General features: G+C 49.3%; 2 protein-coding genes across 4 annotated transcripts; one reads left to right on the forward strand and one right to left on the reverse strand.

The window, feature by feature from the left end:
- Positions 1-15,396: 15,396 nt before the first annotated feature.
- SYVN1 (synoviolin 1) lies at positions 15,397-21,513 on the forward strand. 2 transcript variants are annotated; one of them, XM_060103640.1, is made up of 16 exons: positions 15,397-15,480; positions 16,318-16,466; positions 16,688-16,780; positions 16,870-17,022; positions 17,162-17,210; positions 17,630-17,733; positions 18,382-18,508; positions 18,605-18,704; positions 18,782-18,847; positions 18,943-19,059; positions 19,154-19,317; positions 19,605-19,733; positions 19,830-19,982; positions 20,073-20,259; positions 21,086-21,237; positions 21,314-21,513. In XM_060103640.1, exons 2-16 carry the CDS (start codon positions 16,335-16,337, stop codon positions 21,418-21,420), a joined length of 1,833 nt encoding a protein of 610 aa, XP_059959623.1. In that variant the 5' UTR covers positions 15,397-15,480; positions 16,318-16,334; the 3' UTR covers positions 21,421-21,513. The 2 variants fall into 2 exon arrangements, with proteins under 2 accessions (XP_059959623.1, XP_059959622.1); XM_060103639.1 differs by lacking the exon at positions 15,397-15,480 and adding an exon at positions 15,495-15,679.
- A 939-nt stretch (positions 21,514-22,452) lies between these two features.
- On the reverse strand, positions 22,453-26,186 carry MRPL49 (mitochondrial ribosomal protein L49). 2 transcript variants are annotated; one of them, XM_060103641.1, is made up of 5 exons: positions 26,069-26,186; positions 25,647-25,828; positions 24,918-25,066; positions 23,968-24,092; positions 22,453-23,858 (listed from the first exon to the last, which is right to left on the reverse strand). In XM_060103641.1, the coding sequence occupies exons 1-5, from the start codon at positions 26,144-26,146 to the stop codon at positions 23,712-23,714; spliced, it is 681 nt and encodes a 226-aa protein (XP_059959624.1). In that variant the 5' UTR covers positions 26,147-26,186; the 3' UTR covers positions 22,453-23,711. The 2 variants fall into 2 exon arrangements, with proteins under 2 accessions (XP_059959624.1, XP_059959625.1); XM_060103642.1 differs by lacking the exon at positions 25,647-25,828 and having other exon boundaries at positions 24,918-25,062.
- Positions 26,187-26,330: the final 144 nt, after the last annotated feature.

The following is a 26,330-nucleotide window of genomic DNA, read 5'->3' on the forward strand; positions in this document are numbered from 1 at the left end:
CCACGTGCTCTGGAACCTGCATGCCACAACTATAGAGCTCAGGCGCCCTGGAGCCTGCACGGGCCACAACGAGAGAGAAACCTGCACGCTGCAACGAAGAGCCCACACACCGCAACTAAGACCCAATGCAGCCAAAAATAAACTAAACTAAAATAAATAAATCTTAAAAAAAAAAAAACCTAACTAACTGGCTTGGGAATTCCCTGATGGTCCAGTGATTAAGACTCTGTGCTTTCACTGCTGAGGGCCCAGGTTCGATCCCTGGTTGGGGAACTAAGATCCCACAAGCTGCATGGTACGGCCGAAAGAAAGAAAGAACTGGCTTGATGAATTTTCAGAACACTCCTGTGGAGCCAGCACCAGATGAAGAAACAGCACATCACAGCAGCCCCTCATGCCCCCTCCTAGGCTCCAGTCGTCCCCCCACCGCCAAGGTTAATCACCATTCTGGCCTCTATCATCATATTTAGTTTTGCCTGATTTTTTTTTTTTTTTTTGGTTGTGTTGGGTCTTTTTTGCTGCACGCAGGCTTTCTCTAGTTGAGGCGAGCGTGGGCTACTCTTAGTTGCAGTGCGTGGGCTTCTCATTGAGGTGGCTTCTCTTGTTGCGGAGCACAGGCTTTAGGCGCACAGGCTTCAGTTTTGCAGCACGTGGGCTCAGTAGTTGTGGCTTATGGGCTCAGTAGTTGTGGCTTGCAGACTCAGTAGTTGTGGCTCGTGGGCTTAGTTGCTCTGCGGCATGTGGGATCTTCCCGGACCAGGGCTCGAATCCATGTCCCCTGCACTGGCAGGCGGATTCCTAACCACTGCACAACCAGGGAAGCCCTCAATTTTTTTTTTTAAACGGAGACTCTTGTTAAACAACATTTTCTCTAATTCCTCTAATAAAAAATAAACTTGTTTGTGAAAGCCACTGAGATTTTGGAGTTGGGTATTATTGTATTGGATTTCTATTTGCTGCTGTAACAAATTACCACAAACTCAGTGGCTTAAAATAATACAAATCTATTATCTTATAGTTCTGGAGGCCAGAAGTCCAAAGCGGGTCTCACTCTGCTAAAATCAAGGTGTCAGCAAGGTTTAATTCCTTCTGGTGGCCACTGCATTCCTTGGCCTGTGGCCTCCTTCCTCCATTTTCAAAGACAGCAGAATAGCATCTTCTGACCCTGACCCCTTTTTCCACTTTTAAGGACCCTTGTGATTACATTGAGCCCACCTGGATAATCCAGGATAATCTCACCATCTCAAGGTCCTTAATCATATCTGTGAAGTCCCTTTTGCAGTGTAAGATAATATGTTCATGGGTTCCAGGAATTGGGATGTGCACATATTTGAGAGGTCATTATTCTGCCTACTACATTTATCACAGCATAATTGCTACTGAGCTAACTAATATACTATTTGTAAAATAATTGCACTACAAGCTAGAGGCATATGTCCATTTACAGCATTTTGCTTTATTGCACATCACAGATATTGCATTTTTTACAAATCAAAGGTTTGTGACAACTGTCAACAAAAATAATGAATAAACAATCTATAATAGAAATAGAAGAGTTTGGGGTTTTTTTTGTTGTTGTTGTTTGTTTTTTTCTTGGCTGCATCGCATGGCTTGCAGGATCTTAGTTGCCCCTGGCAGTGGAAGCATGGAGTCCTAACCATTGGACCACCAAGGAATGCCCTAGAAAAGAGTTTTATCTGAGCCAAACTGAGGGCTAGAGCCCGGAAGCCAGCTTTCCAGATTACTCGGAGCAACTGCTCTGGAGAAGCATGATTTTCAGCATGGTTTTATATCTTGCCAGAACAAAGAACATTAAACAAATCAGGAATACATTTCTTCACGGTTTCAAAAAAGAAAAAACAAAAAACAGACCAGCAAGTACACAGCAAGTCAGTATGGCCTTGGCACCTGGGAACCAGTCTTGTCATCAAAGGAGGATCAGCACTGACATCCCAGGAAGAGAGGCATTTAATAATAATTATTATTTTTAAAATATTTATTTATTTTTGGCTGTGTTGGGTCTTTGTTTCTGTGCGAGGGCTTTCTCTAGTTGCGGCAAGCGGGGGCCACTCTTCGTCGTAGTGCGCGGGCCTCTCACTATCGTGGCCTCTCTTGTTGCGGAGCACAGGCTCCAGATGCGCAGGCTCAGCGGCCATGGCTCATGGGTCTAGTTGCTCCGCGGCATGTGGGATCTTCCCAGACCAGGGCTCGTGCACCACAAGGAAGAGTAGCCCCCACTTGCCACAACTAGAGAAAGCCCATGCACAGCAACGAAGACCCAACTCAACCGAAGATAAAAATAAATAAATAAATTTTAAAAGATCAAGAAGATGCAAGAAATGTTTAACAAAGACCTAGAAGAATTAAAGAACAAACCCCTAGAAGAATTAAAGAACAAACAAACAGAGATAAACAATACAATAACTGAAGTGAAGAATACACTAGAAGGAATCAATAGCAGAATAACTGAGGCATAAGACCGGATAAGTGACCTGGAAGACAGAATGGTGGAATTCACTGCTGTGGAATGGAATAAAGAAAAAAGAATGAAAAGAAATGAAGGCAGCCTAAGAGACCTCTGGGACAACATTAAGCACACCAACATTCACATTATAGAGGTCCCAGAAGGAGAAGAGAGAGAGGAAGGACCCAAGAAAATATTTGAAGAGATTATAGTCAAAAACTTCCCTAACATGGGAAAGGAAATAGCCACTCAAGTCCAGGAAGCGCAAAGAATCCCAGGCAGGATAAACCCAAGGAGAAACATGCCAAGACACATGGTAATCAAACTGACAAAAATTAAGGACAAAGAAAAATTATTCAAAGCAACAAGGGAAAAATGACAAATAACATACAAGGGAACTCCCATAAGGTTAACAGCTGATTTCTCAGCAGAAACTCTACAAGCCAGAAGGGAGTGGCATGATATACTTAAAGTGATGAAAGGGAAGAACCTACAACCAAGATTACTCTACCCTGCAAGGATCTCATTCAGATTCGACAGAGAAATCAAAAGCTTTATAGAAAAGCAAAAGCTAAGAGAATTCAGCACCACCAAACCAGCTCTACAACAAATGCTAAAGGAACTTCTCTAAGTGGGAGACACAAGAGAAGAAAAGGACCTACAAAAACAAACCCATAACAATTAAGAAAATGGTCATAGTAACATACAGATAGATAATTACCTTAAATGTGAATGGATTAACTGCTCCAACCAAAAGACAAAGGCTCGCTGAATGGATACAAAAACAAGACCCATATATATGCTGTCTACAAGAGACCCACTTTAGACCTAAGGACACATACAGACTGAAAGTGAGGGGATGGGAAAAGATATTCCATGCAAATGGAAATCAAAAGAAAGCTGGAGTAGCAATACTCATATCAGATAAAATAGACTTTAAAATAAAGAATGTTACAAGAGATAAGGTAGGACACTACATAATGATCAAGGGATCAATTCAAGAAGAGGGTATAACAATTATAAATATATATGCACCCAACATAGGAGCACCTCAATACATAAGGGAAATGTTAACAGCTATAAAAGAGGAACTTGACAGTAACACAATAATAGTGGGGGACTTTAACACCTCACTTACACCAATGGACAGATCATCCAGACAGAAAATTAATACGGAAACACAGGCTTTAAATGACACAATAGACCAGATAGATTTAACTGATATTTATAGGACATTCCATCCAAAAACAGCAGATTACACTTTCTTCTCAAGTGCACATGGAACATTCTCCAGGATAGAGCACATCTTGGGTCACAAATCAAGCCTCAGTAAATTTAAGAAAATTGAAATCATGTCGAGCATCTTTTCCAACCACAGTGCTATGAGATTAGAAATCAATTACAGGGAAAAAGAAGTTTGGTGAAGGGTATACAGGAATTCTGCACTGCTTTTGCAATTTTATGTAACTCTAAAGTTATTTCAAAATAAGTATCTTTTTAAAAAGAGCAGAAAAATATACCTAATTAAAAATAGAAGGAGTAAAGTAATAAAGAGCAGAAATTGATAGAAAACATATACTAATGGAAAGAACCAGAAAAGTCAAAATTTGGTTCTTTGATGATACCAATAAAATTGACAAACCTCTGGCAAGATGCATTCAGAGTAATTTTTATTATTTTTTTATTATTTTTTTTTCAGAGTAATTTTTAAAAGAGAAGGCACAACAAAAAATGAAAATAAAAAAAATTAATAAAAGAGAAGGCACAAATTAACAATAACAGGAATAAAAAGGGAGATAGGTTTGACAATAAAAATATGAAGATATTATGAACAACTTTATGCCAACTTTTATATTTTATACAATTTAACTATTTGTATTTAAATTTATATAAAGATAGACAAGTCCCTGTAAAAAAATAAAACTCAGCAAAACTAAAACAAGTAGAAATATACATCCTGATTAGTCCTATAATATTAAACAAATTGAATCAGTAGATAAAATCTTACCTCAAAGATATAGAATGGATAAACAACAAGGTCCTGCTGTACAGCACAGAGAACTACATTCAAGATCCTATGATAAACCATAATGGAAAAGCATATTTTGAAAAAAGAATGTATATATATGTATAATTGAATCACTTTGCTGTATAGTAGTAACTAACACAACATTGTAAATCAACTACACTTCAATAAAATAAAATTTTTTTTAATCTTATCACAAAGAAAACCCCAGGCCTATAGGGCTCCAACAGTAAGATTAACCAAACATTCAAAGAACAAATAATTCTTTCTTGTACAAATCCTGCCAGAGTATATAAAAAGAGGGACCTTCCCTCTCACATGTCATAAAGGTAGCATACTTGATACCAAAAGCTAAAAAAGAAAGAAATACTGCAGGCTCATAGACACAGATGTAAAATATCCTAAGCAAATTATTAAACTGAACCTGGTAATATATAGACAAGATAACACACAGTGCCCAAGTTGGATTTACCCCAAAACTGCAAGGTTAGAGACAAGGAAATTAATGTAATTTACATCCTTAATAGACTAGAGGAGAAAAATTGCACCATCTCAATGAATGCCGAGGCACATCTTGCCTTGCCCAGTGATACAGATCCCATGGGGCAGTAGGCAACAAGTGGTTAAAGCAATGGGAGGGGCAGTGGCTGGGCGGAAAGTCTGAGCCAGTTGCTGAGGTGGATCAAGTTATTGGCAGCTTTACCTGGAGTGCAGTCAATTTTGCACTGAAGGGACTTCCCTGGTGGCGCACTGGTTAAGAATCCGCCTGCCTATGCAGGGGGCACCGGTTCGAGCCCTGGTCCTGGAAGATCCCACATGCTGCAGAGTAACTAAGCCCGTGCACCACAACTACTGAGCCTGTGCTCTAGAGCCCGTGAGCCACAACTACTGAGTCCGTGAGCCTAGAGGCCGTGCTTTGCAAAAAGAGCAGCCACTGCAATGAGAAGCCTGCCCACCACAAGGAAGAGTAGCCCCCACTCTCTGCAACTAGAGAGAGCCCGTATGCAACAATGAAGAGCCAATGCAGCCAAAAATAAATAAATGTATATTAAAACAATTTTGCACTGAAAAAGAAAATCCTTTCAATGATTAACTGGAACATTTTTGTAAGCATATTTATAATAAAATAACAACTTGGGTTTATGAGAGAAATAAAAGCAAGGTAATGAGTTTAAAAATAATTAATATTTAAAACTAATAGGGGACTTCCCTGGCCGTCCAGTGGTTAAGACTCCCCGTTTCCCCTGCAGGGGGTGTGGGTTTCATCCCTGGTTGTGAACTAAGATCTCATACGCCGAGTGGCTCGGCCAAAAAATAAAAAAATTAAAAAAAAAAAAGAGATACATCTGAAGGAATACACTATAAAAAGGTATTTTAAAAAATAAAAATAATAAAATTAGGGGTGTGGTATCTTGTGGTGGGAGACGGAGATGTGATGGGAGACGGCAATGTTGCTAATAGTCTGTTTCTCAAGTTGGGTGTTTATTATTTCACTCTATTGCTTATGTATATTTGACATCAATTATTTTGTACGTATCAAATATTGCATTATTTTACAAAGTGAACTCAACATGCTGCCTGTAAACCTGCTGTCTCTGGGATTCCCCCGTCCTTGAGAATAATTCTACTTTCCACATAGAAGACTGGGCCTGCTGGGGGCCTTTCCACACACACACACACACACACACACACACACACACACACACACACACACACACACACACACACACACACACACACACACACACACACACACACACACACACACACACACACACACACACACACACACACACACACACGCTGCCTCCTGGCCCTTCATCCCTTCAGCATCTCTGTCCACCCTGCCCAGCCCAGAGCAGGCTGTCTTTATCTCTCCCTGAGTGGCTGCATCAGCTTCCTGGCCACTCTTCCAGCTCCAACTGATGCGCCCCTCCCTCCTCCAGGCCGGCGCTCCGTCCAGATCCGCTCAGCTATCTCCTGCGGAAACCCGCAGTTTCTTCCCACTGACCCTGGACAAAGTCCTAAGAGGCTGTTTACAAGACCCTGTGCTATCTGGCTCCACCCACCTCCTCAGGCTCATTTTCGGCCATTCTCAGCCTCTCTCCCCAAGCTCCAGTCACGCTGGGATTCTCTTTCCTTCCTAAAATACACCCAGACTTTCAGGCCAGAGGTCTTCCCACTGATCTTAATTCCTTTCTCCCTTCCTACCTTCTAATCACCTTTTGGTTCCATCTTAAAAGTCACTTCCTCATCCCATTTTTCATTCCTTTTTATTATTCATTACCAGGTATGGCCTTTGAAAACCTCCCTCTCTTACGATCTGCCTCACTGTCATTTGACTTCCAGCCAAATGCAGAAGATTTCCAGGTAACTCCAAGGGTCCCTAGGGAATGGTAGGGCCACCAGATACAAGGAGCCTGGGTTCTTGAATTACCAGGTAGAAGCCCACCCTCCAATCGCTCCTCACTCTATCCAAGACACCTGGGGTATTAGTTAACTATTGTTGTGTAAAAATTACCCCAGAACTTTGGGGTTTAAATTTTTTTCAAAAAGCATTTCATCTTGCTGTTCTGTGGGTCAGGAATTCAGGAGCAACTTAGCTGGGAGGTTCTGACTCACAGTCTCTTATGAGATTTGTAGTGAAGTTGGCCAGAGCTGCAGTCATCTGAAGGCCTGGCTGGGGCTGAAGGATCCTCTTCCCAGGGGGTCACTGCCATGGCTGTTGGCTGTTGGCCTCAGTTCCTCAGCATGTGGACCTGTCCATAGGGCTGCTTGAGTGTCTTCATGACATGGCGGCTGGCTTCCTCCAGAGCGATTGACCCAAGACAGAGCAAGCAGGAAGCCAAAGTGCCTTTCGTAACCAGGCCTCCAAAGTCTCACACCATCACTTTTATTCTATTCGTTAGGAGCAAATCACTGAGTCCAGCTTATACTCAAGGGGAGGGGAATTAGGGTCCACCTCTTGAAAAGAGAGGTATCATGAATGTATGGACATATCCTAAAACTACCACGCCTAGGAGACTCCAACTCTGGCTGAACCCTTCCATCCACCTACTGAGTACCTGCAACAGAGGAGAAAATAAATTAGATAACCAGAGGGTTGCTTCACTTTGAACTCAGGGCTCTAAGGTCATAAAATTCTTTGGACACTCATGCTTCCTGGCACTCCTACTGCAGCTCGATACAAAGATCCTACGCCCTCTTTCCCAGATAACTAATCACAACTTCTCACTCCTCACCTCCAACACTCTTTCTCTTTTCCTGCTCCTGAATCTACCTGAATCCACATCTGTACACACCTCCTGCTCAGATAGAACTGTCTCTCCTCCTTTCTGAAACTCAGGGTCCTCCTCATCTGCCCCACCTCCCCTACCCTCTTGATTTCCCGAAGTCCTCACGTCCCTATGTGTTTCCTTGTGTATTTGTTGTCTTTTATTGACTGTACGCTCCGTGAGGGCAGGGATTTTTATCTATTTTGTTCACAACTGCATTCTCTACACTTAGAACGAGGCCTGGATGATGGCAGGGACTCACTATATACTTGTTGGATGAATAAACAACTGAATCCATGGGAAGAGGGAAACTCCATCTATTCTAAGGGGAAAGAGACAGGAGCAAGCGAGAAGTAGGAGGAAAGGTGTGTGCCCCAGATTTCTTATCCTGGGCAAGAAGGCTCAGGAGGGTGGAAGGTGTCTTTTTACTCACAACTGAGTTCCCAGCACCCAGACCCCTGTCTGACACATAAAAGTTTCCATTAAAAGTGTGTTGATTGGTTGGGTGCCAGCTGACTGCCCAAGCCACACCTTTCTTTGTCTGAACTAGACTTGGGTGATAGGTGTTGTCCCCAGACCTGTCCCCTGTAATGTATGTCCCTTTCCCTGAAGCCCATGGTGGCCCGAGTTGCGTCCTGATGTGGCCTCATACCTGGCTGCCTGCACCCTGCAGCGGGCAGAGACTTGGGCTTCTGAGCCTGCTCTGCCCTCCGAGGATGGCCAGGCTGTCTAGCCTTGTGGTGGCTGTTCCCTGGCTTTGCCCAGAGACTATTGGGAATGACTCAGCCCCCTGACACTGCTTGAATTGGGGGGTGGAACTCCTCACAGGCACTGGGGGAGTGGGGACCAGGCAATGGGACCTGGCAGCTGACTAGGAGGGCTGTGGTGTGTGAGGCAACCAGACAGTGCCAGCTCAGCCACTCTCCAGGGTGACTGAGGTTAAGTCCCTTAGCCTCTCTGAGCCTCCACTTTCTTGTGAATGAAACAACACGTTGTCACAGGGATTGAGAAAATGGACATGTTACAAAGTACACAGGGTGAGAGGGGGGGCTGTGGGATCACACTGCCTGCTTTAAATCCTGACTTTGCCTTTCCCTATTAGCTGTGCAAACCTTGGGCAAGTCACTTAACTTTTCTCTGCCTCAGTTTCCTCATCTATGAAACAGGCATGAGGGATTTCCTTGGTGGTCCAGAGGTTAAGACTCTGCGCTCCCAATGCAGGGGGCCCGGGTTCCATCCCTGGTCAGGGAACTAGATCCCACATGCCGCAACTAAAGATCCCGCCTGTTGCAACGAAGATCCCGTGTGCCACAACTAAGACCCAGCACGGCCAAAAAAATATACCTACTCTCTTAGCAACTTTAAAAAGTATATTTATTGGTCTAGTCATGTTTTCTATTTCGTGTTGGGTCAGTTTTACACATCTTTTGTTTTCTAGGAAATTGTTACTTTCACCTAAGTTTTCAAATTTGTTGCCATAAAATTGCACCTACTACACCTTTATTATTATTTTTTTTGTTAGAGGATGAATATTCTTTTTTTCTTTGGTTGCCACTGGGTCTTAGTTGCGGCAGGCGGGCTCCTTAGTTGTGGCATGCGAACTCTTAGTTGTAGCATGCATGTGGGATCTAGTTCCCTGACCAGTGATTGAACCCGTGTGTCCTGCATTGGAAGGTGGATTCTTAACCACTACGCCACCAGGGAAGTCCCCACACTTATTATTTTTAAATCTCCATTGTGTCTGTGGTTATCTCCCTTTTTCATTCATTATATTGTTTATTTTTACCTTCACTTTATGTTCTTGATCAGTCTTGCCAGAATTTTGCCTACTAGCTTATTCAAAGAGCCAGCTTTGAACTTCATTAATCTTCTCTATTTTATTGGCATCATAGAAGTGTTAAGTGTTCTGATCCACAGACACAGTATACCTCTCCATTTACTTAGATATTTAATTTCTCTTGGCAATGTTTTATAATTTTCACTGTATAAGTCTTGCATATGTTTACATTAATTTTATCATTAAGCATTTCATTTTAATGCTCTGTAAGTAGTATTTAAAAATTTTTAATTTCTGATTGTTTACTGTATTTACAAATGCAGTTTCTTTTGTATATTGACTTTCTATCCTACAACCTTGCTGAACTCATTTGTTAGTTCTAGTAACTTTTTTGTGGCTTCCTTAGGATTATATGTATAGACAATTATGTTGTCTGTGAACCAAGACAGTTTCATTTCTTCTTTTAAAATCTGTATGCTTTTTTTTTCTTGCTTTATTGCCCTGGCAAGGACCTCCAGTATAATGTTGAGTGGAAGTGGGAAAAGCAGACACCCTTGCCTTGCTCCTCTTCTTAGAATTTGTCTAATTTATTGGCATAAAATTGTTCATGAGACTCCCTTATTACCCTTTTAATATCTGTAGAATCTATAGCGATGTCACCTCTCTCAATCCTGATATTGGTAATTTGTATCTTTTTCTTTTTTTCCTGATGAATCTGGTTAGGAAGTTTGTCAATTTTATTGATCTTTTCAAGGAACCAGCTTTTGGTTTCTTTGATTTTCTCTATTTTTTGTTTCTGTTTTCTATTTCATTGATTTCCTTTTTGGAGTTAATTACTTCCTTTATTTTGCTTATTTGGGGTTTGATTTTTCTCTTCTCTTTCTAGTTTCTTAAGGTGGAAGCTGAGGTCATAAGCAGTACTTTCTTCTTTTCTAATATAAGAATTTAGTGCTATAAATTTCCCCCAAATTCTTTAGTGGAATCCCACAAATTCTATTATGTGTGTTTTCATTTTCACTAAGTTAAAAATACTTTCTAGTTTCCCTTTTGATTTATTCTTTAATCCATTACTTATTTAGAAGTGTTTTGTTTCCAAAAATTTTGTGATTTTCCAAGCATGTTTCCCTTATTGATTTCTAAGTTAATTCCATTGCGGTCATAGAAATACTTTATGTGGGTTGAATTCTTTTAAATTTATTGAGTCTTGCTTAATGTCCCCAAATATGTGTGTCATGGTAAATGTTTTACGTGCATTTAAGAAAGACATGCATTCTGCTCTTGTTGGGTGAAATGTTAATCAGGTCAAGTGGTTGATAGTCTTGCTTAACTCTACTCTATCCTTGCTGATTTTCTGCTTACTTCTTGTTCTATCAATTAATGAAAGAAGATTATTAAAATCTTTGACTATTATTATGGATTTGCCTATATCTCCCTGCAATTCAATCAGTTGTTACTTGTAATTTGAAGCTCTGTTATTAGGTGCACAAATGTTTAGGATTGTTATATATCTTCTTGATTGACTGACCCCTCTATCATAATAAAATGACCTTCTTTAACACTGGTGATATTCTTTGCTTGTAAATCTACTTCTTCTGTTCAGTGTGAGGAAAAAAGACTCAGGCCTCCATCCTTAAGCTCAGGGCCTCTGCAAGTGACATTTAAGTCCATTGCCAATGTCAGCACAGGGTGCTAAGCCCCATGATGGGGGAAACACAAAGCACTGTGGGAACACATGGAAGGGGACCCCATCCAGACTGAGGAGTTAAGCAATGTCTACTATGTTGATAATTGAAGAGAAAGACAGTCTTTGGAGAAGGAAAGGCCTATACAAAAGGTGAGAGTCGGACTTCCCTGGTGTTGCAGTGGATAAAGAATCTGCCTGCCAGGGCTTCCCTGGTGGCGCACTGGTTGAGAATCCACCTGCCAATGAAGGGGACACGGGTTCGAGCCCTGGTCTGGGAAGATCCCACATGCCGTGGAGCAACTAAGCCTGTGCGCCAGAACTACTGAGCCTGCATGCTGCAACTACTGAAGCCCGTGTGCCTAGAACCCATGCTCCACAACAAGAGAAGCCACCGCAATGAGAAGCCCACGCACCGCAGCAACGAAGAGTAGCTCCCACTCACCGCAACTAGAGAAAGCCTGTGCACGGCAACGAAGACCCAACGCAGCCAAAATTAAATAAATAAATAAAATAAATTTATTAAAAAAAAAAAAAAAGAATCCTCCTGCCAGTGCAGGGGACACACGTTCTATCCCAGGTCCGGGAAGATCCCACATGCCACAAAGTAACTAAGCCCATGGGCCACAACTACTGAGCCTGCATGCCACAACTACTGAAGCCCATGTGCCTAGAACCCATGCTCCACAACAAGAGAAGCCACCGCAATGAGAAGCCCACGCACCGCAGCAACGAAGAGTAGCTCCCACTCACCGCAACTAGAGAAAGCCTGTGCACGGCAACGAAGACCCAACGCAGCCAAAATTAAATAAATAAATAAAATAAATTTATTAAAAAAAAAAAAAAAGAATCCTCCTGCCAGTGCAGGGGACACACGTTCTATCCCAGGTCCGGGAAGATCCCACATGCCACAAAGTAACTAAGCCCATGGGCCACAACTACTGAGCCTGCATGCCACAACTACTGAAGCCCATGTGCCTAGAGCCCGTGCTCCTCAACAAGAGAAGCCACTGCAAGGAGAAGCCTGTGCACTGCAACGAAGAGTAGTCCCCACTCTCCACAACTAGAGAAAGCCCACGTGCAGCAACGAAGACCCAACGCAGCACCCCCAAATTAATTAATTAATTAAAAAAAGAAAGTTGAGGGTCCCACTTGGGTTATGGTATGTATGGTGCATCGGGAGCCCCCAGAAATGGGGCATAGGCCTGAAGGGCAGTTGTTTGGGAAAGGGAAGCAAGATATGTACTGAGGTGTCAGAGGATCTTTTTTGCCACTGCTTGGACAGTTAATAGGGAGGAGAGTGTAGGAAAGGAGATCAGTTAGGTGACTGTTGCATTTGCCCAAGCATGAGATGATGCTGGTCTGAACTAGGACTAGGAGATGAAGATGGAGAAGAAAGAATAAATTCTAGAGACACTCAGGAGGTAGACTCAATAGAACTTCATATTGATAAATGGAATATTTATAAATGGAATATTTCCTGCCATATCAGTAAACAAAGGATGTCACAGCCATCAACGATTGCAGCCCTCCAACGAGAGCCAGTGAGCCCTGAGGAAACTTAGGATGTGAAAACACAGGATGCTGGCCCCAGATAGCTGAGGTGCAGATCAAAGGAATGATTTCAGTGAGCCCAGACTCTTGCATCTTCCCATACATAGAAAAGAACTAAATTCCTTAACTTGATATATCTGGTTTTCTTTAATTAACAATAATCTTTTGATGTTCAGACTACCTGCCCTTTGTTACAAAACTTCTATATAACCGGGCTCCCCCACTTTGCCTCCTCGGAGCAGCTTCTCAGAGCTATCTGTAATGCTGTCTCTTGGGGTGCAGTCCTTACTTTGACCCAAATAAAACTTAACTTGCAACTCTCACATTGTGCATTTTTTTTTAAGCCAGTATCTTGCCTGATGTACTGCAAGAGCCTCCTAATTGATCTCCTTGCTCCAAACCCTTGTCCTCCACCCCACAACATCCCACAGCACGGGAGCTGGAGTGATCCTTTTAGACCTAAGTAGGACATGTTACACCTCTACTCAACACCCTCCAATGGCTTATCATGTCACTCAGAGTAAAAGTCAAAGTCCCTATAATGGCCAACACCTTCTGGCCCGGTCCCCCTCTCCTACTACTCACCCTTTTGCTATTTCTACTCCAGCCACACTCACCGCCTCCAACAAACCAGGACTGGTCCACCCTTACCTAGCTGCAACTCTACCCAGACATCCACTGAGCTCCTTCAACTCTTTGCTCAAATGTCATCTTCTCGCTGATACTGCAACCTGCTTCGAGCACCCCACCACACTCCTGGTCCCCTTTGTACTGCTCTACTTTCCCCCTACAGCACTTCTTACCTTCCAACATATTAGATAATGCACTTACATTATGTATATGGTTTATTGTCCACCACATCTACTAGGGTGAAACTTCACAAAGGCAAAGATCTTTGCTTTGTTCACTGACATCCTAAGTTACTAGAACAGGCAGCATGGGATATGTATTTGCAGACAACTGAATAAATAACTTAATTACCAGTTCGGATGTGGGGGCAGATCGAGAGGGAGATGGTGAGTGTGATGCCCACGTTTCTGGAGCTGGGGTTGGGGTGGAGGACTAGGGACACTGAATTTTTTTTAAAGCAGGAGAGAGCCCAGCTGAAGACCTCACATGGGAGTCATCAGCAACAGGGCAGGGGTATTGAAACCACAGGAGCAGAGAGGATCATGCAGGGAAAGCAGACAGAAGTGGCCAATGTGGACAGCATTTAAATAAAAGGAAGGGGACAGAGACATAGCTGGGGGGAAAAGCAGAGGCATGTGGGGTCACAGAAGCTCAGGGAGGAGACTTTTAAGGAGAGAGAGGTTGAGTCAGGCAAGAATTGAAAGCTGGCTACTGGACGCAGTCACTAGAAAGTCATAGACGGCCTTATGGGGGAGCCAACTCAGTGACAGGTTACAAGCCAAACTGGTCAGGCCAATTCAGGTCAACAGGTGGTGGTAAAGGTGACTGAGGTTAACGGTACGCGAATATCGGGTCAGAGAGATCTGGTGCCAATCCCAAGACTTGTTAAATTTCTGAACCTCAATTGGTCCCACGTAAAATGAGGATAGCACCACCTAGCTTATTAACTTTAGTGACTGATGATTAAATTAGATGATGGAGGAAAACGCAAGGCACAAAGTGGGTGTATTAGCTCCATTCTGTCAACGAGCCGACTGGGTCGGCTGCGAAGCAGACATAAACAGCCAAGACCAGGGGGAGCTGCACCTACGGCCCAGGACTGAATGACATAAGGACAGCAAAGCTGTAGGCTTGGGGAGGGGTGCGGGCATGCGACGTTGAAATCCGTCCCTTTGCACAGAACACTCCCATCCCAAGATTAGCCGGAATGAAAGGTCTGCCTTCTCCACAGTCTCAGGCACAGATCCCTTTCGCAGCGAAACAAACGTCCCCTGGGGCAGACTCGGAACACCCGCCCACGGATTGCGCCTTTTCTACTCTCGGCCCACACGGGTTGGACCTAGCCCTAGGCAACGCTACCTTCCGCCCCTAGCAACCGCTCACCTGCTTTTCTCTTTCTATAGGCCAGCGATTTTCCTTTCTTTTTCTTATTGGTCCGCGTAACTCTATTTCGAGCAATCAGTAGCAGCCACGGGGACCCAACTCACTCCCACACAACTTGGGGGTGATCTAGGAGGAGACATATGCTTCTTTCCTGAATCCAGTTCTCTTAGAAAGCGTCTGATTTGTCAAACTGTTGTGAATCTCCCTGGAATGAGTCTCTAAGACACTTTATTTCTCTTAGGCCTGTAATGTCTGTCCCTTGCATACTCACCCCTCCAAATGGTACGGCCCGCACAATGCCCCCCCCCACCGAATCCAGCCGCTTTGCGAGTCCTCCGGAGGTTGAGTCCACTCAGAGGTGGAGACGATACCATCTGTGACTAATAAATAGGGAGTCTCTAATCCTCTCCGGATTGCCCTATTCCGCTTAGACCACCTCTCCCATCTGTCGCTCGAACCGTGAGCACGAACCCCAGTTGGATGGTGGGACTACTGTTCCCGGCACCGCAGGGAGCGCGCTGCGCGGGCAAGGGAAAGCGGCATTTGGTACGATCCATTCCCCGCCCCGCCCCGCCGGAAGTGAGGTGTCTCACCCCCGAAGTTCCGGCTCGCAGTGGGTGGGGAGTGTTGTTAACCGGAGTCGCCTCCGCAGTCTCGGGGTTTGAGCGGGCTCGCGGCGCTGGGCTCCTGGTGAGTGGGCCGGGGTCGGGCCCGGGTTGGGGTTGGAGTCGGGACCTGGATCTTTCCCCTTCAGGTCTCCGGGATCGGCGCGCCCCCTCAGCCCCGCCGCCCGCTTTCGGCCTGTCATCTGGCCGTAGACAGGCTCCCGCGCGGCCGCTCTCAGAGTCCCGGCCCCGCCTGCGACGCTCGCAGCTCCTGGCGTTTACAGGTGCGCGACCGTGGAGGCGACCCGGGTCCCTCTCCGTCCCGCCCCTGCATCCTGACTGTCGGCCGTTTCTCCGGTGCCCCGAGTTGACACTGCCCTGGGGTTTGGGGAGCACCAGGGTTCCAGGCTGACGTACCCCGCCCGCTCCCGCGGGGCGCGCGTCGGAGCTGCCCACCCTGGCGGAGCTGTCACCGGCGCTGTCGCCTGCCCGGCTGCGCCCCCCAGCGCCTTGGCTTCTCCCGGTCCAGGCCGCACGTTCCCGCTGCGGGAGATTTCTGCTTTTGCATCCCACTCCATCACCGTCACTTTAGGGGCACTGGGAGCAGTTCCCTCCTCTTCCGACTCTGCTGCCCTTCCTCACTTTTCCCTGGAGGCGGCGGTCTGGCAGGCGGCGTGGAAAGAGCCCTAGATCTGAAACAAGACTAACCCAGGCTGCTGGCCTTGCGTCAGTGTGATCACTTAACCCCTTTGAGTCTCAGTCTTCTAATTTGTAAAATGGGGGAGTATATGCTATTCTTGATGCGATGGTGGTGAGGACGAAGTGAGGTTTCCTTTTCTTTCTCCTGTTTATTAGCACTGCGTCTCAGGCACTGTGCTAGGTGTGCACAGTATGGGCATCACACGGTTCTTTCCCCCTGCAGGTCCCTAGGCCAGGGCAATGTTCCGCACCGCCGTGATGATGGCGGCCAGCCTGGCGCTGACCGGGGCCGTGGTGGCTCATGCCTACTACCTCAAGCACCAGTTCTACCCCACCGTGGTGTACTTGACCAAGTCTAGCCCCAGCATGGCAGTGAGTTCAGGGCTCAGGGAGGGAGGAACTCCCTGGGAGGGAAGGAGGAGTCTGTTTGAGACAGGGGTGGGGCTAAAGGTCAGGTAAGTAGGAGACAAGTGAAGTAGCTGCCAGGCCTAACTTTGAACTCTGATGGGGATGTGGAGAGGTTCCTGAATGATGAGCCCCGGACAGAGCAAAGCAGAAAGTGACCTCAAACCATAGCCTCTCCTCACTCCTAGGTCCTGTACATCCAGGCCTTCGTTCTTGTCTTCCTCTTGGGCAAGGTGATGGGCAAGGTGTTCTTCGGACAGCTGAGGGCAGCAGAGATGGAGGTGAGATGTTCATGGCTCCAAAGGTGAGGGGCAGGGAGCTGGGCAAGCAGAATGTCTGAGTTCCACATCATTCCTTGCCCAACCTGCAGCATCTTCTGGAACGTTCCTGGTATGCTGTCACTGAGACTTGTCTGGCCTTCACTGTTTTTCGGGATGACTTCAGCCCCCGCTTTGTTGCGCTCTTCACTCTCCTCCTCTTCCTCAAGTGTTTTCACTGGCTGGCTGAGGACCGTGTGGACTTTGTGAGTTGGGTCGGGGGTTGGGGGGCGTTCTCTGGAACCCACAGAGGGCTGGAGGGCAGGCTTGTGGAGTGAGGGCTGGGTTGGGGACATGGGGTGAGCCCCAGCCTTCCTGACGGGCCCCCTCTCTCCTCTGCCTCAGATGGAACGCAGCCCCAATATCTCCTGGCTCTTTCACTGCCGCATTGTCTGTGAGTGAGACCCGTGGGAGTGGAGAGGAGGGAGCTGGAGGGAGAAGAGGCGCCATGGAGGACTGGAACGTGAAAAGTCACTAACCGTGGACGGACCTGTACCGTAGAGCACAGGCTGCCCTCGGCCCTCAGCTGTACAGGAAAGATAATTTAGGAAGCTAATTTGCATCATCTCTGCCTGTTCCACTCCAGGGCTTCTCAACTGCCTAGCCCCTTAGCTCTTTGCCTCCTCACCTGGAGCTTGGGCCACCCCTAGGCAGAACTGGAGTTCCCAGGGGGCTGGGTTCAGTGGAGTGTACCCACCTGACTAGATGGCTGGGGCCATGGTGGGCTTGAGGGTGGGAGCTGTCTTAGAGCAGGAAGTGGCTGTCAGGCCCTGGGCTGACCCCACCAACCTCCCATTTGGGGGGTCCCCACAGCCCTTATGTTCCTCCTGGGTATCCTGGACTTCCTCTTCGTCAGCCATGCCTATCACAGCATCCTGACCCGTGGGGCCTCTGTGCAGCTGGTGTTTGGCTTTGAGGTAAAACTGGCTTGGGAGGTTGGGAGGACAAGCCCAAGGTGGCACTGTTGTGCCCTGACAAACCTTTATCGAGCACCTGCTCTGTGGCCAGCCCGTGTGGGCCACCAAGGAGCAGCCATCAGTCAGTCCCAGCCCCTGCCCTCTACGCGCTCCTAGGAGAGTGGGGACGGCGCAGAAAGGCGCGTGTGGAGGAGGAGCCCTGACCTGGCGCTCAGGGAAGGCTTCCTGGAAGTTGGTGCCAGAGGAGCTGGCTGTTGATGGACAGAAGGAATTAGCTTGATGGACAGCTGGGGAGGTGTGTCCCCAGCAAAGGAAGAACGTGTCCAGGGACAACAGTTCACGTCTGTTGAGTGCTTACTGTATGCCGGGCCCTGTGCTGAGCACTTGACCTGCATCTCTTTTAATCAGCAAAACAACGTTGTTATAAAGGAACAGTTAATTCTGTCATTTACAGACAAGCGAACTGAGGTTCAGAGAGGTCTACGAGTCGCTGAAAGTCATACTAGCTAGTGAGTGGAGAAGCTAGGAGGACCCCGGCTGTGTCCAAGCCTGTGCTTGTACTGTGGCACTCCGCTGTGCACGGGCCTGGGGACAGCAGTTTGGCTGGAGCCCGGGGCCCGTGTCCTTATGTCCGTCCCCCACCCCCAGTATGCCATCCTGATGACCATGGTGCTCACCATCTTCATCAAGTACGTGCTGCACTCTGTGGACCTCCAGAGCGAGAATCCCTGGGACAATAAGGCCGTGTACATGCTCTACACGGAGCTGTTTACAGGTGAGACGAGCCTGGCCTCCCCTGACCTGCACCAGTGCCCCCAGCCCTGCCTACCAGGTCCTGTGACCTGCCGCTCTCTGCACCCCTTGCCCCCAGGCTTTATCAAGGTTCTGCTGTACATGGCTTTCATGACCATCATGATCAAGGTGCACACTTTCCCTCTCTTTGCCATCCGGCCTATGTACCTGGCCATGAGGTGAGCCTAGCCCTGCCCTGCCACAGCTCTGACCCCTCCCCTCCGTCTCCCTCCTTCTACTGAAACTGTCTTTTCAGGCAGTTCAAGAAAGCTGTGACAGATGCCATCATGTCTCGCCGAGCTATCCGCAACATGAACACGCTGTAAGTGAGCGTGTCCTAGCTGCTCGCCCAAGCTGTGCCCCAGGTGCCCTGCCTGCAGCTCTGGTCTCGACGCGTCCTCGGTCTGTCCTAACCAGGTATCCAGACGCCACCCCAGAGGAACTCCAGGCGATGGACAACGTCTGCATCATCTGCCGAGAAGAGATGGTGACTGGTGCCAAGAGACTGCCCTGCAACCACATTTTCCACACCAGGTGGAGATGCCCTGAGCAGCCTGCACAGCAGGGAGTGGCTTTGGAAGGCAGACCCCTAGGCACCTGCTAACTGTTGCCTGGTCTTGACCCCCAGCTGCCTGCGCTCCTGGTTCCAGCGGCAGCAGACCTGCCCCACCTGCCGTATGGATGTCCTTCGGGCGTCGCTGCCGACCCAGTCACCACCGCCCCCTGAGCCTGCGGATCAGGGGCCACCACCTGCCCCCCACCCCCCGCCACTCCTGCCCCAGCCCCCCAACTGTGAGTGGCCCTCATCTGGCCATCCAGCACACTGCTGGGCTCTCGCCCCAGACTGGGAGTGGGAAATGGCGGAGGTGAATCAGAGTCCCTGCCCTCGAAGCTCAGTCTGGGGCTGGGGGGCTGGTCACAGGAAGAGACGCAGATGATTGCGGTCATGTCTGATCCGGGCTGGTCTCAGAGAGGGCCTGTGGGAGGAGAGGACAGAGCCCCAACACCTGGTCCCTTGCCTGCGATTTGGCTCTATCTCAGTTTGGACATTTTCTCACCACCCCGTCCTCTCTCTGCAGTCGCCCAGGGCCTCCTGCCTCCCTTTCCTCCAGGCATGTTCCCGCTGTGGCCCCCCATGGGCCCCTTTCCTCCTGTCCCACCTCCCCCCAGCTCTGGAGACGCTGTGGCCCCTCCGTCCACCAGTGCAGGTGAGTCTTTTGGGTGGCACGCCAGCCAGGGCGGTGGAAGGGAGGGAGGCAGAGGCCCCTCAGAACAGATAACTTCCTGTTCTTGCTCTCTCGCAGCCCTTTCTCGGCCCAGTGGAGCAGCCACAACCACAGCTGGTTCTGCTGCCTCTGCCCCAGCACCTGGCTCGGCCTCCACCCCTGACGCTGGCCCTGCCCCAGGCTTCCCCTTCCCTCCCCCCTGGATGGGCATGCCACTGCCTCCACCCTTTGGTAAGCTGGGCCGCTCTTGGGGTGGTTTTGGGAGGTGGGGGGGGTGTCAGGCCCGGGCAGCCCAGGCTGAGCCCCTCTCTCTCTCTCCAGCCTTCCCCCCGATGCCTGTGCCTCCTGCCGGCTTTGCTGGGCTGACTCCAGAGGAGCTGCGGGCTCTGGAAGGCCACGAGCGGCAGCACCTGGAGGCCCGGCTACAGAGCCTGCGCAACATCCACACGCTGCTGGATGCCGCCATGCTGCAGATCAACCAGTACCTCACCGTGCTCGCCTCCCTCGGGTCCGTCTACATGGGGGCCAGAGTGGGCAGCAGGGGTGTGGGGCTGCCGAGAAAAGGCTCCCAGCAGTGGTTCTGGGCCTTTTTCTCTCCTGCCACCCTGTGATATGTGTCGATTCAGGAATTCTATCTGTAGGCACACCCAAGGTGTCGGGGTTCTTGGTGCCTTTTTATCCTCCCACTGCAGAAGGCCTGTCTGGATCTAAAGAGGAGTGGTGTTTATTAGAGAGCTATCCTCGAATCTTGTCCTCATATATAGTTCCCAGTACTTCAGTTAATCACGTATACTCTCTTGACACAGGGTGACACTTTGACTGGGAATCGCTGCCCCTGATCTGAGACAGCAAATACAGTCACTTGGAGCCAGCTCGGCCCGAGTTCAAGTCCTGATCTTATTACTTGCTCTGTGACCTTCATTACCTTATTTGAATAGAGTTCTAATTCCTATTCGCAGGGGACACGTACAAAGTGCCTGGCACCCAGCAGTGTCGGTACAGACTTGGAGGGGAGCTTGAGTCTGAGACTTCCGTGCTTCGTGTGTTATTCAGTGCACTGTCTTAGTTGGTACTCTAGAAGGTGCCTGGCCTCTCAGAGCGGCAACTCTGCAGTGTAACAGTGAACAAGGCCAACGGTCCCTGCAAGTGGTTTACAATCCATCTGTGGCGTAGAATTCCAAGAATTCAGTCAACGTGTGTTCAGTCGTGTCTGCCAGTCACTGGGGCTGCGAGGCACATGGGTGCTGGAGCGCACCCTGCAAGGCTCACGGAGGGCAGAACCTCTCGAGTCGTGCCAGGATGCCAAGGCCCTCCTCTGGCCCCTTGTCTTCTAGGCCCCCCCGGCCTGCCAGCTCAGCCAACCCCCCCGAGGAGACTGCCCCTGCGGCTGTCACTGCCGCCTTCTCCACCAGCACCCCCGGCTCCGAGGCCACCACCCCATCCCTGGGAGCCTCCCCACCAGCCCCTGAACCTGAAAAGCCTTCAGGTAGTTGCGGTCAGCCTACAGTGGGGTGGGGCAGGGGACTTCTCTGGGTTCCGCTTCTGGACCTCTCTGTCCCCAGCTCCTGAGTCGGCGGGCACCGAGGAGCTGCCTGAGGATGGGGAGCCTGATGCAGCAGAGCTCCGCCGCCGTCGCCTGCAAAAGCTGGAGTCCCCTGTTGCCCACTGACACTGCCCCAGTCCTGGCCCCTGCCCCCACTCTTGAGCAGTCCTCGCTGGAACACGTCCTGCCACCAAGTGCCAGCTCCCTCTCTATCTGCACCAGGGAGTAGTAACCCCCAGCTCTGAGACAGAGGAGGTGGCATCTGACCAAGTGGAAAGAGGCCTGAGGCCCCAGTTGACTCCAGCCCTTACAGTCCCGGGCAGCCATGGGGATCTTGGGTCATTTCCAGCCTTCCTCTCCAACCCTTCAGCCCTGTGTTCTGCTGGGGCCACGAAGGCAGGTGCAGTGTCTGAGAGGCCCTCTGACCCGCCCAACCCCTTTCTGGGAGAAGGGGGGCCCCTCCGAGCCCCCCGTGTGTGGAGTCACGCTGCAGTGCCGAACAGTATTAGCTCCCGTTCCTAAGTGTGGACTCGGGGGCTGGAGGTAGGCCAGGAACTTGCTCCCGGGCCCACCCACCAAGACTGGTACTGATGTCCTTTTCTTACCCGAACTCCCCAGGAGCCCTCTGTGGTGGTGGCTGTGCCCCTTGTGCCCTGTGGCATTTCCATGTCTTACTGGCAACCACACAACTCAGGGAAAGGAGTGTCTGGGGTGGAGGAGCAGGCCGGCAGCACTGAAGGGCCCTGCTCTGCCCCTCCCCCCCAGGCCCTTTTCTCCCTGCAGTTCGTCTAAGGTGAGACTGTCCCTGGTCTCACCCAGCAGCCACTGTGCAGCCTCACTCTAGGCTGAGGGCTCTTGTGTCTGCTTCTGAACCACTGCAAGCCCCAGAACCTACAGAAGGCAACTTCTTAACTTAAAGAATTTTTCTTGAGTTCAGAAGAATTGGAATTACTTCCTTGCTATTGTCTTTTGGCTTAAATTTTGTCTTTGAATTTGAATGCTTGACCCCAGGAAAGGGGAGCAGGAGTGCCAAGCTCCCTGTCTTTCCAGTTTAGAAAAGGCTCTGGGCCAGGTGGGGACGACAGGAGCCCAGGCGTTGCCTGCCCCTGTCTTTTGCCCCTCGGTGTTGTGTTACAGGAGTTGCTGGAGACAGTTTCAGATGATTATTTAATTTGTAAATACTGTACAAATTTTAATAGCTTAAATTGTATATACAGCCAAATAAAAACTTGCATTAATGACTGGTGGAACTGGTGTGATAGGATCAGTGTGCCATGCTCCTTTTTCTTAACTCAGGCCATAGACTCGAGAGTGGCCTGGAATCTCCAGGAGTGAGGGTTTACTTACACAAGCCAGCACTGTTCTTGGGCACAATGTTGAATATTAAGGTATTAGGAAGATATACCCATTTTACATATGAAGAAACTGAACCCCAGAAAGGTTCAATACCCTGCCTTAGGTCAGAGCAAGTAGGGGAGCCAGGCTCTGAACCCGGTCTTAAGCCAGCTTGCTGCTGAGGTGGGGTGGAACTCAGGCCTTTGGCCCTTGTGACTCCCAAGGATGGGGCAAGTGTGAAGGTTCCTTGGCTGGGGTGGGATGGGATGGCAGGGACAAAAGGTCAGCATCTTCCTGCCTGCAAACCCCGTCCAGCCTTGATACTAGGTCAGCAACCGGGGAAGGATGGCCCTGTGCTGGGCTGCTACGAGCTCTCAAGGAGCCCCTTGTGGGCAGACCAGCTAAAGCTAATCACTTAATTTGCTGGAGCTGGAAACCCAGTCAGACCCAACTCTTAATATAGAATGGAATAGAGGTAACTGGCCTTTCTGCCTCTCCACGGGTAAAAGGAATGAGCCGAGGGGCTGACGTGCACTACCCTTGGAACTGAAGACCCCCAGGACCCGTGTCTGAGTCGCGCTGTGTTCTCTGTAGCCTCTACCAAGTCAGGTCTGACCTAGAGCAAGGGCTCAGGGACTTTTTGGCCGCAGTGAGGGTCTGCGGGTCAAGGAAGGAATGTGTCCAATGGGTCTGCCCTGTGCTACCCTCCTGTAAACTGGGCTGGGCTACTGCTTCCAACACAGGGGCAGTCAACAACCTCTACAGCTTGAATAGCTGAGTCCAAGGAGCTCCAATGAAGGGAAAGCAGGAACATACCCAAGTGGCGGGGATGGAGGAATTAATGCTCACCCCTAGTTTGGCTGTTCCTGGTGGGTCTCCAATATTAGACAGCCCTTCCCCAGTGCTGGCACCTATACAGAGTCCCATTTCCTCCTTGATGCAAACAAGGCCTGCTCCAAGGCCCTCAGCCCTGGTCTCTGCCCCTTTCCCCCAGCTGCCTCAACAGCCACTCCCCTCCTCCTGAGATCCCCAGCACTCCAGCCGCAGGGGGACGCTGGTCGTGCAGGCTGCTCAGCTGGGCTTCAGAAGCCCTTCTCCAGAAGCCAGGCTTTGAGCTGCTGATCAAAGTAGCCCTTGACCCGAAGGGTACCTGTCACCTCATTGACCTGGGTGATAGGTGTCTTCCCCAGCAGCGGGCTCAGAAGATCTTCCACATCCTTCTGCAGGGCCTGGGGGAAGAGGATGAATCAGGCCTGGTCACACCTTTCCCTCTAGAGGGTTCCCATCCCTTCAGCCCTGAAAGGTCAGAATCGGACCCTGACCCACCCACCCACTTACCCAAATGTCCCCCTCCACCTTCCGGATCACAGTCATCTGACGGTTTCCATGCGTGATGTCCTTGTAGACTGGGATGTTGTGCATACGAGAGCGTCGCACAAAGTAGGGCAGGTTGGGTGGGGTGTCTATGACAGAGAGGGACAATGATAAATCAAATGTTCCCAGACTTCATCTCACCTCAGCCAAGGCCTTTCTCCTCAGAGTGTGCAGGGGGTCAGTGAACCTAACGGCAAAGCTACCTCCAGACTTCAGATCAGGAGACCTGCTCTTTCCCTAAGTTTAGAGCCAGGACCAGCTTGTTCACCCTGGTACCTCAAGGCCCAGCACAGGCCTGGCACCAGAAGGTGCTCAAGAAGAAACGAGGTCAGGGCTATGCCTCCCGGGATCTTTGAGTCCCCCTCTGGAGCCAATCCTTGCCCTTCTCCACTGGGTAGGGGAGGCTAAAATCAATCTCTGGCACAAAGGGATGGGGGTTTATAAGAACTGAACACCTACCACAGGCTGGGCTCTGCATGACATGCTTTATGTGCTGAGCAAATGATCTCTATTTTGCTGAAACTGAGCTTGGGAGAAGCTAAGTGACTAACTCAACCATACTGGCAATGGACAGCAAGGCCAAATTTGGACCCAGAACTGCCCACCTCCCAAGCTGTGTTCTCAATTATGGCCGGGGGTGGAGGTGGGGGTCCAAATTCTTGGGTCTTCTCTCTATGCTTCACTTTTCCCACATGGGAAGACCTCACCCCAGTAGTGGGGATGGATGGGTACTAGCCAAACAGGTCTCCGATCCTGGGCCCTTTGTTGAATGTAAGACAGATGCTAGCTCTGAGAGATCTCAACACAAGTCCTGAACCCTCTGGGGAGTACAGAGCCTCAGCCAGGGCAGACAGACCTCTAGGGAGGGGGATGTTTCCCTGCAGCCTTCAAGCCATCCCCATCACCCAGCTCACCTCTGGGGGGCTGCCAGCCACTAGGAGTGGGATAATGTTCATGCTTTGGGGGCTTTGGGATGCTGGTGGGGGGTAACAGGCGCTCCACAAAACGGTATTCATCCACAGACTCCACGAAGCTGGGGTAATCAGGAGGCCCCTGGGTCTGGCTCCGAGGGGAAAAAAAAAAATCTCTCCATCAGCCTACCCATCCCCCACGCCCCATCCACCACCCCAGAATAGGGAGAACTTCAGTTAAGTAGAAAAAGGAAACATGACAAGCAGAGAGAATAGTATAAATATAAAAGGCTGGAGGTAGGAAAGCACCAGACTTCAGTTTGCCAGGGTGCAGGGTACAAGCGGGTCCGAAAAAGAAGTTCAGGAACTCGCAAGGGCCTGCCTCTCTCAGGATTTTTGTGGGACTCAAATGAGAAGTGTGTGTATACATCTGAAAAGCTGAGTAACCGTAAGTGTGGCCAATACGGCACTTTTCAGTATTTTAAAGTTTCCTGTGAAGATTCTACTGAACTATTCTAGTTCTGGGTTAGGCTCTTTCAGCAATCATGATAATTTCCCACTCACACTCATCCGATGTGACCCTCCCTCACCTGGAATATTTCGGCCTCATATGGACACTACCAGGCACTAAGTGCTTACAACTTAATTCGACAAGTTAGGTTTATTACCAAGTTATTTTATTACCCTCCTGTGTACATCCAAGAAAGATTAAGACATTAGCAAACAACCTACCTAAGGTCACATTCCGGAGTCTGTCCTCCCAACAGATACACTGGACTCCTGATAGGCCCCAGTGGTACAATGAGGATGAGAAGATGAAGTGGCCTATATATCGTGAGTCCTAGGTTCTCAGAAGTGTCGCCAACGATCTGGGGCCAACTCCCACACTCTGGTACGGTTTCCCCTTCAAAAAACTAGGCAGCGAGAGTCTATGTGCAGCACCTCCCAGTTCTAACTAACTCAAGTTGTCCTCCAATCATATTTCAAGCCCCACACTCCGAAACGCGCTCCAAGCCCTGCCACCTTCCCTGTCAATCTTTTATCTGAGCTCCAGAAAAGTGCCCCCTAGGTAGGGACGCGGTTTTTAGACTACAAGAAATACAGTGAGCCTCCACCCAGCCCTCTGCCCCCAGCTTCAGGCTCAGCGCTCTCACCAGTCGCCGCAGCCCGCAGCCCGGCGGGACACCGGTTCTCCAGCCCCGCTGCACAGCCCGAAACACGGTCGCTGCCATCTTGAACTCCCCCGTACACTCGCTTTCTGCGCGTGCAACCAACCTGGTCCCGCCCCTTCCGGCTCGCCCTGCCCCCCCTCCCCCTTCCGGGTCGCCCTGCACCCCCCTTTCCGGCTCGCCCTGCCCCACCCCACCCCCGGGACTGAGAGAACGCCTGCGCAAAGCGCAAAGAGGCGGAACCAGG

The sequence above is a fragment of the Mesoplodon densirostris genome, chromosome 7 (assembly GCF_025265405.1).
Source record: "Mesoplodon densirostris isolate mMesDen1 chromosome 7, mMesDen1 primary haplotype, whole genome shotgun sequence".
Taxonomy (NCBI): Eukaryota; Metazoa; Chordata; class Mammalia; order Artiodactyla; family Ziphiidae; genus Mesoplodon; species Mesoplodon densirostris.